Below are 13,469 nucleotides of genomic sequence, written 5' to 3' on the forward strand. Positions count from 1 at the left end.
TTAGTTTGTCCCCCTTGTGACACAATCTCAGCCCCCTCCCGCCGTTTCGACTTCCTTGGCTAGGTTAACCATGAGGATCGCTGGTAGGTTAGCACATCAATCTGTTCAATTAATGGAATAGTACGTCGATGGAGCTTAGCTCGTTAGGCTTCCAACTAGTTTCATGTAATAATATCCATTCAATGTTACTTTTTTTTTGATAGGCTAAAGCCGGACCCAGACCCCGACCCCAATCCAGCTGGACTACCCCACTGCTAGACCCAACCCCGCCAAATCCCTCTATACAACTAATTAAATACAAACTTGTACGATAGGGACCGAACTCCTGACTTCCTCCTTACTGGAGTTGATGGGATACCACTAAGCTATTCTCTTGGACCCATTTAATGTTACCTACTCGTGCCAAGTTCAAGTTTTTTTCCCTTCCTTTTTTGCTTCTGGCAACAGGTCTGCATTAATAGGTAACACAAAACAGGTGAGAGCCTTTGCATAAGAAAGAAAAAGACGGGGGAGAACCCGCCCTATACAAAAAAGACGGATACTCGACCCAGACTACACGACATTTTTCCTTGGCGACCTTCTTTAAGAGATGGTAAAAATCCTAGCCAGCAAATGGATGTCCAATCTCAAAAAAGACCAAGGAACATTCACAAGACTATCACATAATCTACAACACATTTAGAGTCGCTTTCTACAACCATACTGTGTGGATGCTAAGACAATGACTCAATGAGCTAGCTTAAGACCATCTCTGAAGACAAGACGGTATCAATCGTGAAATAAAAGTGTAAAATTAGATAAACTACACATAATTAAAGAAGTCGACACATTAGATTGAGTTACACACCAATTAGTATTGCACTTCTTTTTCAAAAAGCAAAAACAAAAGAAAAAAAGACCCTCCTCTCTTACATATGATATGGGATGGGTCTACATTCTTCGGACCACTTGACTACAACACCAAAGTCTAACTACTCAAAACAAGAATCTACAGTGAGTGGACTGAATTTCAACTTCATTTAACTGAAATTTCAACATCATTTAACACCCGACAATCACATAACGTTCCTTTTCTTCTACATTTAATACGCCTCGTGCTCCTTCTGCAAAATTAGTACAGCCAACAAAACATTATTAATGACTCGCTAAATTCGAGATTATAGAAAATAATTACTCCAAAGATGGTAATTTAAATTCACAAAAGAAAAATAAGAGTGTACCTAGGCTTAGTCCTCTACCTTCTTGGGGGTAATGGCATCAACAAATCTGTTCTTGGCCTTGGTTGCAGGGGACGTATGATCTTTCACCAACAAATTACCACCATATTTCCTCAACAGTTCTCTAACATGGTTCTCATAGATAAAAGCAGCTCCTCTGAAGTGTGGTAGAACCAACCACGCCACAAAAGCTAGCTTTATGTCGTACCATATCGGTATCCTTTAATCATGACAACAACAACGATTATTAAACAAAAAACTCCATCAGAAATTAACAAAGTGAAAACCCCAAAATGCTATGAAATGAAATCAAGAGATCCAATTAAGGATTCAGTGAGTAAGTTAGATTACCAGACAAGAAGGGGTTCAAGGACCATCTCCATGAGAGTGAGAAAAGAGTAGAAGATCCAATAAGCAAGCCACTGTTCATCATCAACCTTTGATGTGCTCTCTATTGCTCTTACCGATGCATATCTAAACAACAACAGGAACGAAACAAGTTATTACTGAGAACAAATTATGTGGAGGATTCAGAAGTTCAGAAAGAAACTATGGTTATTGTTTTACTTACAAAGGGTACAAGAGCATGACTGCTGGACCAGCCAAGGAATGGAGAAACGAGAGCAGAGTCAATAATGGTTTATCATCACTACCCATCTTGTATTGCTGTTTGGGAGCTGGTTTTTGAAGCAAATAAGGAAGGAGACGAGTGAGGTTTTACAGATTGGTTTTGTGTTTTTGAATGAATGTGAAGATGAGGAAAGTGATGTTAGATTTTCGGATTTTATAGAACAAAAGGTAAAGATAAAAAGCACAAGGGAGTGTGAACTGTAGAATAGCAAGATAGACACGTGGTGAGAGGAGAAGTAAAGGTACTAGATTCTGCCTTAGACGTGTCTACCGACGTTAAGAACCGACCCACTCCACTCATACGGGCTTTATTAATTAAAAAATTTCCTTCCTTTAAAGATTTATTATCCTGGGTGTTTGGGTTAACAATTTGGTTCCTTAAACTTCTTTTAAGGTTTATTATCATCATCCTAGGTGTTTGTTAATACACATATACAAGACAATGCATGGGGCAGCGTCAATGTGTCGTTGGCAGACACACTCAAATACCGGCTACTTCGGATTTTGAACACGGCGATGGATCAATCTATGTGGTCATGATGATGATGATTACGAAATATCATCTTTAGCTCTTGTTCTTTTCTCCGGGTACAGGACGCGCATCCCGAGGTGTCAAAATGAAGGTCGGTCACATGTGTCGATTCATGACTGGATGACAAGCAAGTACGGAGGAGAGTCATTTCGGTCTGAATCCTAGTTAGCAATTCGGGATTCGACAAACGTACGGAACGACAAACGTACGAGTATTATACGGTTTTGTAAAATCCAGATTCGGTCCAAAATTCGGTCAACGGGACGTGATTCGTCATTAATTCGGAACGGCATACGTACGTGTATAATTCGATTTATAAATGTGAGTTCGGCTCTGAAAATTCGGTATCTATATATAACAAATAATTTGTATTTATAAGGTCATAGACCAATTTTTATGCATATGTGTGAGTTATTTAAGGAAAAAATAAACTCAATATGATGATATTAATAATATATACAACATTAGTTATCCAAAAGGACGTCGTATGGTGGTTTAGATGCTTGGTTAGTGAGTTTGAGATCTCTCTCACCTTCACCTTCAAATCTCTTCAGTCGTTTTTGTTTCATAAAAATTACAACACGTCTAATATTCGGTCGTGTATGTTCGGGAGGCAGTAAAGCCCAAAAAGTGGAGTCTTTGAAAAGTAAAAGCTAAAGAATTTATGGCGAATTAAGCGGACGTATCATTCGGGATACGTAAAATTCGTGAACGATTCGCGAATAATCCGGGAATGCCACATAATACGCGACTTGGGTTCGGAGTTGCAAACGTACGCGAATAAGACGGTAAAATTCGTGATACGGAAAAATTCGCGAATGATTCGCGAATCATTCGCGAACTTACTAACTAGGGTCTGAATAATGAACAGCGGCACAACTGACTCACTGAGTCTGACAGACATAAGAGACCCTGATTTCTTTCTCATTTCATTATAAAATTTAACCGACATTTATCGTAAACCACAACGTTATACATTTTGCTCTTCTTCAGCTGACTCATTTAGGTACCACATTGATGGATCAATCGAGATAGGATCTTGGTCTGGGTGTCATCATATAATCAAACCAAAAATAGCTCTGGTTATTCTAGCTCTTCATGTGTGTGGCAAAAGTGAAACCACATTATGTGTCGTATGGCTCAGACCAAGCACAATGGCTTTTGATTCCACTTAGCTATAGCTTATTGAAGCTAAGCGAAATGGGTCTTAGATCCACCTCACTACGGTGTCATGACATTTTTTGGCTAAACAATATGGAAATTCAGTTTCCTTATAAACAGTGGAAAACAAATACCCAATATCCGTGTAAGTTGATGTGTTGAGTTGACTCAAACGGATCCCGAGTCTCCGTTTCTGGAGTATAAATTTTTAATAGATAGTCCGAGTGTCATTTTTCACGTTCTTTTTCTTTTCTTTATGAATCCCCGCTCACATCCATTTTTATCCCCTTCTGATTTTGATGTTGGTTTAGTTTGATTCGTTGGTTGAAATTATAATGGTTTGATCTATAATAAAAGGTGGTTCTATTGCATTCTTCAATTTCGAATTCCATCCACAAAACCATCAAAGGTAATCATTCTAATGTTAAGATTTGAAGTTAATCTTTTTTTTTTCTTTTTGAAGATCATGAATATGAAATTGATTAGGTATATTGTATGCAATACAATAACAACGATAAGAAATAGATGTAGTGAAAAATCCATAATTATTACTTGTTTTGTGATGTATCTGTTGATTTATATTGAGTGAAATGTTTATAAACTACTATTCTGCTGATGTTTAATGTTGATTGACTTGTATTTCATGTATGGTATAGAGAATTGAAGATATAATTCTTGTTTGCAAAGGTACAATATGAGTCTAATGCGCTCTTATGTGAGAATTAAACACGAAATCCATTTGGATACTTCTAGTGATGAAGAAGGAAAAGCTTTGTTAGTGTTTACATAATTGTGTCTGGAAGAACGTATGTGTATTATTCGGCAATTGATGCCTAGGGAGGTGCTGAAAAATACTGTAATTAGCCGAGATCGAGTGTGGAATGATGCAAAAATGATGAATGATTATTTCACACCTGGAACTGGTTATACTTCAAGACAATTCAAGCAACGCCTAGGCGTGAAAGGAGATGTATTCGAGGAATTGTTCTGAAAATTACTAGAAGTAGATGAATAATAAATCAACGCCCGGATGCAACTGGTGTTATGGGGTTTTCTCCACATGAAATTAGTTGGTGTGGTGAAATGTTTGTGCAAAAGTACATCTGCTGATAGTGTCGATCACTACACTCGTATGGGTGCCACCAGAACATATTGTTATCTAAAAATATTTTTCCACAAAATTTGCGTAACTTTTGGAGAAAGATGCTTGCGCCAACCTACTCATGAAGATGTTCGGAGATAGATGGGTGAAAATGTCGAACAAGGATTTCCGGAAATGTTAGGTAGTATTGATTATATACAGTGGTCGTGGAAGAATTTTCTGATTGCTTGGAAAGGAACTTGTCGGGGCAAAGGAAAACACAGTTCTGCGGTGTTAAAGGCAGTGGCATCATACGATTTATGTTTTCGGCAAGCTTTTTTTGGAATTCCATTTTGTAAAATGATAATTTGAATGTGTTGCTACACTCTCCCCTTTTTGATAACATGCTCAAGGGTGTAGTACGTCCATGTAATCATGCCATCAACGATTACCAATACAACATGGATTATTTCTTAGCCGATGGTATCTATCCAAATTTGACTATAATTGTACAAGCTTTCAGTTAGAAATTGGAGGTTTCAGACATACATGTGGTTGTTTTAGGGTAAAAACTGATTCTGTTGGAAATGGTAAATTTGGGTGTGCCGCCGAGAAATGAATCTAAACCCTAAACAAATGTACTGCACAGAAGTAATTTAGATTCGAGAGATCAATCTGTACAATTCTGGCCTACACCAAAAAATGGCCGTTCCACTCTTGCTTCCGTCAGAAAATGAAGGAGAAGGGTTGATCTTAGGGAGGGAAACGAAGAAGGTGTTGAGATCAGAATGATTAACTCTGAAGGTGTTGTTGTTTTATGACTTGTATCAGAATGTCAAACTTGCTTGCAGAGTGTAAGCTATCAGTTCGTTTTATGTTTTCTGGATAGTTGTGTTAATAACCGTTCTGGGTTGAAATAGGTTGAAGACCTATTTATATAAGTCATAGTTGAACGAACCCTGATCTAATAGGAAATGAAAATACTTGAGAAATGGAGAAGTCATGATCGTGTAAAAATGTTGAAAACCACGTCTTACTATGAGGGAAGACGGACCGGTTTACACCCACTACTTCTCTGCTGCCACTAATTGTCCATTTTTCCTGACACTTTCTCATAATGGGCGTGTTGCACGCCACACGCTGTAAACCGCCAGTCCAATACCCTGATGAACATCCCTCAGTTTGTGACATGTTTTATGTCTCGAGTATTTTCGTGGAAAATATGTAGCAAGTTGTTGAGTGGATCTTTCTTGCAAAGCCTAGTTATTTTGACCAATCACACGCAAGCTAGGCGGCGGGCGGTCATATGTTACAAGTCAAGCCATGAGACTTGCCGCAAGAAATAGCATGTAATGCTTCATAGGTTAAACAATTAAATTATTTGTGAAGTTGATATTTATAAAACATCATTTGGAACCCATGCATATAAAGCATCACTTTTAAGCAAGCATCTCAAAATAATCGATGCTCATAAAGCATCGTTGTATAAAGCTTGTTTAAATTAATCGCGGAGCTTAATGTCTTAAAAGGAGCATGACTGACCATCGTTGTATATTCATTTTGCTCATTCAACTGGGTCTCAGAACTCATCGATTCAACTATCAATTGCTCGACCGAGCAATATTCCTCATGTTGCAACTATGAACATTCGACAATTCTATTGATCCAGTAATCAATATTTTAATTTAATGTTTGTTCCTGCTAACAACATTTTTAATCGAATGAGCAAAATGATTCGAACGGCCGATCATCCAATATTTCTGATTCCTACTCTGTCATTCGATCATTCATGATATATTAGATTAGAAATGAGCATCATAATTTAAAAATATCTTTGTTTCTTATTGAATATATCAGAATAAGTCCTTGACCGAGTAACCTCATCGGACGATCTTCTAAATTCCAAAAATATCATTATTACCTCGACTGGTAAAATGATATATCACAATTCATCAAGACTCGGCGTCTGAGAGTGTCTTAGAAGACACCTTATGCTCAATCTTTGAGTCCCAAAGCGTACCACATTCGTTCATTATCTCGATTCATCAATGCTAAGACTCATCGTCTAGTCAAGTCAAAGTCTGACTAATTAAACACATGTCTGCCTTGCAGAATCCACGTTCATGAGACGTCAATCACGTCACATGGGGGATATTCACTAGGGTATTGGACTGGCGGCCTACGACACATGTGTACACCCACGATGAGAAATGTGATCAAGTCGTGTAAGCAGTTGAGGAAGTTAGCAAAGGAGTGGATGGACAATCAACCAAGTCTCTGCATGACATGGAACTGGTTTAACCAAGATTTCCCACTTTCCCACTCTTTCACTCCAGCAACCATCACATTTACTGGGATCAATTTGTCTACTATTCTTGCAATATAAGTAAGTTTCTGGATCCACGATTGAACAAAAACAATTTCGACGCACAAGAAATTATCGCTCAATCGATTAAAACTTATCTCAGAACTCAACGGTTCACTTGCAGAAATCTCCAAACATATCCACAATCCTCGATCATCATTGGTCTCACACATTTCTCAGCTTCCCTCCTATAGATCGACCCTCGCCCCTATTTGTGACCGAATTGACTCTGGAAAATCCATTGTCTTGGTTTCGGCCGGAGTCCTACAGATTGATCTCTCGAACTCAAAGCACTCCCGTGCAGTGCATCTGTTTGAAAAAGGTTTAAGAAATTTGCCCAACAATGTGAGACTAATAATCTCAACACGCCCCTCACGTGTAGCCTCGTTGGGTCTAACACGTGGACAATTAAATCGGGTGACACAGAGGAAAGGCGCGGTCAAATGACTCGTCGCAAATAGCCTGCTCTGATATCATGTTAAAATACGGGCATCCAACTCAAAACCAATTGGCAATGAGTGGAGAGGCCCTAAGGATTATAAACCGCATGATCTTAGATTGCCCAACAATGTGAAACTAATAATTTCAACAGGTTGAGGAGCCCCCGCCCGCACGGTCGTCTCTTCACTTTCCTAAAAACCAGCAAATCATTTTCATCCATCAACAATAAGAAACGTTAAATTTTAAATCTTTTGCAAGATTTTCAATTTAATTAGGAAATTAAATATTTTGTGACATTTTATTGGATGATTCTCTAGTAGAAGTGGGAAAAGTTGGAAAACTAATCAAACGCTTCCAAAATGATAAGAACAAAAATGGTATAACATAGTTGAATGTCTAGCTAGTTACTGTATTCGCATATACATGATGTGTAGAAATTAAAAAAAAAATAACAATACAATCACAATGATAATTTATGCCATCATTTTTTGTTTTTACGAAGAAAAAGGCTAAGATTTTACTCCCTCCGTTATTTTTTAATAGACCAGTTTCTATGAAGAAATATTTCAAAAAATAGGCCAGTTTCCTAATTGGGAAAGTTAAATGTTACTTTAATTTTCTGGGACCACTTTTCTTTTAATTTTTTTTTATGACAAGTATTATGTGGACCATTTCACTTATTTCTTTGGCTGACAAGTGTCATGGGGACCATCTTCATTTCTCTTCTAGAATAATTAGTCCAACCTTAAAGAAAATACATCAGTCATCCGAGTCTTTTCTCTTCAAAATACATTAACTTTACAGATAAACCAAGAGATGGCATAATAACATCCTAAATTTACTTGGGTTGATTCTCCCAAAATCTAGTCTCCAACATCTCCACTTCTTTTATAGATTCTTCATTTTTCCTAAGCAAGTCCTGGAGATCTGGAGAGTCAAATGGAATAGGTAGGGTGCATGGGCTACTATCACTAGGCGACTTCACCATGGATTCCGTCATAAACCTTTTCGCCGTTCCGTCTGCTTGACAAGCAAAAGTCTCCGAGCATACATTTACAGCTTTTGGCGTTATGGTGGGCTTGTATCTTAAAAGTTTAGCGTATTGGTTCAGAAGATGGAACATGTAGTCATAAACATTATCCATCTTTAGCCCCTCGTGCATAAACTTACTTGCTGCACTTCCAATGGCTTGAACCTCCTCCGGGTGATCATTACCCCAGTCAACAACGAACTTAATAGATTTGCAACTGTCCTTTTCCTTGATAGGCCAGTAATGCTGCATAGGTACTAAACCTCTGGTGAAGAAGTCGTAGTAGATAGTATCAGTAACGTGGGAGAATCACATGCGAGAATGTATTTCTCGCTAACAGACCAAGCTTGTCCTTCAATATAAATCTTGTACCTGTATATTTACCAAACTTCGACAAGATATAATTTTGGAGATTTGATCATGATGATACAATCCAACTGTAAACATTAAACAAGTGACTGTCAAAAGAATGCAGCAAAGTATGATTTGTGCATTTTTACCTGTGAGTGCATTGGGTTGCTACATTTGAATTTTGGTATCCTATTCGAGTTTCAGTCCTCCAATCCTGCGAATCATTTGTGAATCCTCTGTAGTCTATATTATCTTAAACATATAAAATGTCAGATTTTTCTGATGTCTGACTCAAAGTCTAACTCAGCTTATACATATATCTCAGAGCTATTCGAGTCGTGTATTGTTTTTAACTGGAACCAAAAAAATTCTGCAAGCCTTCTACTTAATAATTTTTGAATCAGATATAAAGAGTCAGACTCAAAGGTAATAAGTGACCTTTAGAATAGTCAAATCCAGACGAGTCAGAAAAATATAAACATCCTAAATGAGCTTAGCAGCCCTGCCTGAGATTGAGACAGAGATTTTTATACGTACCAGCCCCAAAAAGACCAATCCGGAAAGACAATATCCAACGTCTCGGCGTTTCCCGAGTAACAAAACAGTGGTGGTGCAGTTGTGGCATTAGGTCCTTGATAATCACTTGATTTAATGGCTGGCCAATCAAGGCAATCAAACATGAGATCCAAATCTGGTAACTTCCCCGGATACCTCCTCAACAATTGTAAAATACCCCATACTGTATTCGTATCTCTCGAATGAAATGATTTCTTATACATCTCCATATAAGCTTTCCCGTCCAGAATTATAAGTCTGAAATTCGCAGTTGGTTTCGCCCTGTCCACCAAATCTAGTGTGATTCCTGTATTCTTCCATGGTCGCAAATCTTCATGTATCCATCGGAAATAGTTTGGGCATTCCTTTGACGAGGAAGATGTGCTAACATTTTCAGGGTAATTTGTAGGGCAAGTACGTGTAAGTTTTCCCGCTGAGCAATTCAGTGGAATCTCAATTATCTTAGTAGTCTTTTGGATAAACAGCTTTTTTCCTGACGTACTGCTTGTAAGCAAATTCTGCGAAAGAGAAAACCCCAAAAATAGGAGCCAAATGGCAATGATATCAAAAATAAAACCAAATACTCTTCAAACTTACTGGTAGGTGCAAAAAAGTTCATACAAAACACAGCAAAACATTTGTGTCTAAAAAATCAGTAATCCGTTCCGCTAGGTGTGGATAACAAGTTCCCAAACTGAAAGCTAAGATGTAACGTGCACTTTAGTTTGCATATTAATTTGGAAAGACTTGCAGAATCGACGGAGTAATTAGAGTACATGTAAACACCGAAGAATAGAATGAAGATTAAGAGCATCGTGGTACTTCTTGCAGGAGCTTTCTTTACACGCCATCCCATCTTTTCTAATGGATCAAACTCATTAAGTCCTACTTTACTCCAGAAACTAATCGACTTTCCCTGCATGTTTATTCTTTCTCCAACTTTAGGATTAATCCTAGTACAAAGTACAGACACATGTTATCTAAGATGAAGAAGATACTGAAGTACTGATGCAAATCAGTTGAAGTTATTTATGGCCTTATCGAGAAAAATAAGCAATACTCTATTCCGCAGACTATGTACACCAATTATATGGTCGTTACGTACGGCTTGGAAAGCAAATCTCTTTGCTTAATCTACTGTTTTCGATTTGAATCTGAGCTGAATCCGCTAACTTACATCAATATCATCATCTCGATATATAAAACGAAAAAGAGAGAAATTTCAAAAATGTTTGTTCCTTTAGTGCAAACACAAGCTGGCAAACTCGCACCCCTTTAAACTCGTACAGTATCAGACTTGCATGTCTGAGTCCCGGCCGGGATACATTGCTGCTGGATACAATGCAAGACAACATCATACATTCCAAGTTACGTATCAAAGTGAATAAAGAGAAACCCTTAAACAAACTATAGTTGAAATTCCAATAATTAATGCTCTAATATTTTTGCTAAAAATCATATTTTTTATCCAACTAAATAAATAAAAGCTAAGTTTTAACTCACTAAATAATTAATAAAAAAAATTTGTTGCTAAAGTTGTTAATCATAGCATTTCATTTGTAATATGCCATCTGTGAACACATAAATTACGATGGTATCCAGTGTTCACAAACAATATTAGCATGAGTCGATAAAACATTACATGGAATAATATAAATATAAAATGGCACAGAACGTGTTGACCCATCGACTCAGAGTCTTCAGACTCGTCATTGTCTAGTCGTGAGGGATCGATTCAGTTATTCCATATAGTTCCGATGCACACATCACAAGGCATAATAATAATAGCAGAAAGTAAGCGCTGAAATGTAAATGAGACAATGATTTACGTGGTTCAGCACTAAGGCCTACATCCACGGGTTGAGGGTTTCGCTATGTATTGAGAGACTACAAAGATAGTCGAATGACTTTAAGTGAACAACGATGTCATGGGGAATAAAAACCATACTTACTCTTCCTATTTCTCTTTCCTAAACTCTTCTCTAGTTTTCTCTCAATTGGTCGACCCCTTCTCTCTTGATGGAGAGGGGTATTTATAGGAATGATACATGGGGTCCATCGTCAGAGGCCATTGGAATCTTATCTTCTTGTTCTTTGTGCAGATTCTGCTGGTATCCTCTCTCTGCACCGATGCCCCCAGCGGTTTATGTTTGGTGACGATGAGTCGCCCCTTCATTCTCCATAGGTTGGTCGACACGTATGCTAATCTAGGGTGTTTAATGCGGGTGGTTGGGTCGTCTGCACGCGCCAGATAATTGTCTGCTTCCCTGTCACATCCGTGTCAGTTGGACCAACCCTCGCCGTTGATCTTGGATCCTTCTCGAGATGGAATAAAGTGAATCCCTGGGTGTTCTTCAGTGCTTCGCAGTAACCTCTTCCTTCAATGCTCCTCGATTCTCAGCCCTTAGATCCATTAGATGATGATCTTATACTGACGAAACGTGTTGCTTGGATATGCACGAGTGTCATCATATCTCGATGCTCCAGGCTGTGTGTCCTCCATGTGTGTTTCCCAGACACGTGGCGAGTGATGAATTATGTGCATACAATTTGCCCCTTTTCTTCTGACTAAGGCGTCAGTCGAAGTTAGAGGAAAATCGTCCTCACATATTCTTCATCTCTTTATAATAACTTCCCTAGATTTTAGGGCACGTTTCCCACTCACAATAACTTCTTCTTGGATTAAGGGGCCGTTTCTATCTCCTTTAATGCTATAAATAAGAGAGAGAATGTTAAAAATTTGAAATAAATTTCATTCCTTCATTCTCTTGTCAGTTCATAATTCTTTCTCTTCTGAACCTTCTCATTCTTCTCTTCTTGTTTTCTAGCCATTAACTTCTGCTAGTGATATTGTGAGTAAGATCTTCGGTGGCGGTGTTTGCTTCCCTCATCACCTCTTCTAGTCTCCCCCTCCTTGCCTAGCTTTTAGTTTCTTGATCTCCGCCATCATTTCGGCGCGAAGATCCTCCATTGCACGATGATGATCATTGTTGGTTGGGTTTTGCTTTGGTCTTTGATCTTCGCTGTCGAAATAGTACGAGTCTTCTGGGACGTAATCTGGATCGCTGGATCTGTTTCCTATGGTTGTTCTTCGATTCAGTGGTTCGGGATTTGCTGCATTTGTCACGACCATTCTTCGGTCATGATTCGGCTCAGGTGCTTTAGAGTTGGCTTAGTGTACGACTTCGTTGTGTTGGTGAGTTGCTCCCAAGTTTTGGGCGATCTTATCTCTGAGTTCTTGGTTTTCTCGGGCCAGCAATGCCACTGCTTCTGCGTACACCTTTTGTTTCTTCTTTATCTCCTCAAGCTCGGCCATCAACAGGGAGAATGATTTGATCCTTGGTTTGGGGTGCCGAGTCATCCCTGCCCCCCAAGGGCCGTGGTATGATCTTCATCAACCGTTTGGATCAGGGGGATGAGGGGTTCGGTGTTCACTATCTGTAATTCCACGTATGGGGGTAGGGGCTGGTTTCTTGTCAGCAATGGTTGGGTTGTTGGCAGAGTTTGATTATGCTCATTTGTTGGCGGCATCCCAAAGGCTGGATGTGGTATCGATGATTCTGCAACTCCTTACCGTTGCTCAAGGACGCGGGCAGCTGCTGCGGCTTTTACTGCCTCGGCTTTAGCTGCATCTGCTCTTGCTGCCGCTGCTCTTGCTGCATCGGCTTTTGCTGTTTCAGCTCTCGCTGCATCGGCTTTTGCTGCTGCTGCTTTGAGATCCGCTGCTACTACATCATTGGTATTTGACGGGGAGATGATTTCCACAGTGTATGGCTTTTGGTTTGTCGTTTTCGCTTTTCACCCTTTTGCTTGCTACATGTCATGACTGGTGTTGTCCTGGGTGTTTCTTTGGACGATGCCTTAGCCTTTCCTGCATCCTTCGTGCTTTCCATTTTTTCTTTCCTTGCCTGCACAGGTAAAACATCATCGAAAATCCGATATCCATGTGGATCCTGTTAGTAAAGCTAGTCAAGCGTGTAGGCCCAAAAGCGTAACTTGATCGAAAATTTCCAAGAGACAGAGAACTAAAAATGGAGATCTGGAGAGATCCAAATACTTTGAAAACACAGATCTACTCATGGATCTGAGACACCGAAGGTAAAAAA

At 39.0% G+C, this 13,469-nt stretch overlaps 1 protein-coding gene and 1 pseudogene across 2 annotated transcripts; both read right to left on the reverse strand.

Annotated features, from left to right (window-relative positions):
* Positions 1 to 780: 780 nt before the first annotated feature.
* On the reverse strand, positions 781 to 1,976 carry LOC113277240 (HVA22-like protein e). 2 transcript variants are annotated; one of them, XM_026526384.1, is made up of 4 exons: positions 1,789 to 1,976; positions 1,569 to 1,691; positions 1,221 to 1,437; positions 781 to 1,103 (listed from the first exon to the last, which is right to left on the reverse strand). In XM_026526384.1, exons 1-3 carry the CDS (start codon positions 1,872 to 1,874, stop codon positions 1,227 to 1,229), a joined length of 420 nt encoding a protein of 139 aa, XP_026382169.1. In that variant the 5' UTR covers positions 1,875 to 1,976; the 3' UTR covers positions 781 to 1,103; positions 1,221 to 1,226. The 2 variants fall into 2 exon arrangements, with proteins under 2 accessions (XP_026382169.1, XP_026382168.1); XM_026526383.1 differs by having other exon boundaries at positions 804 to 1,103; positions 1,239 to 1,437.
* Positions 1,977 to 8,265: 6,289 nt separating this feature from the next.
* LOC113278705 lies at positions 8,266 to 12,496 on the reverse strand (annotated as a pseudogene).
* Positions 12,497 to 13,469: the final 973 nt, after the last annotated feature.

This window comes from Papaver somniferum, chromosome 5 (genome assembly GCF_003573695.1).
Source record: "Papaver somniferum cultivar HN1 chromosome 5, ASM357369v1, whole genome shotgun sequence".
Lineage (NCBI taxonomy): Eukaryota > Viridiplantae > Streptophyta > Magnoliopsida > Ranunculales > Papaveraceae > Papaver > Papaver somniferum.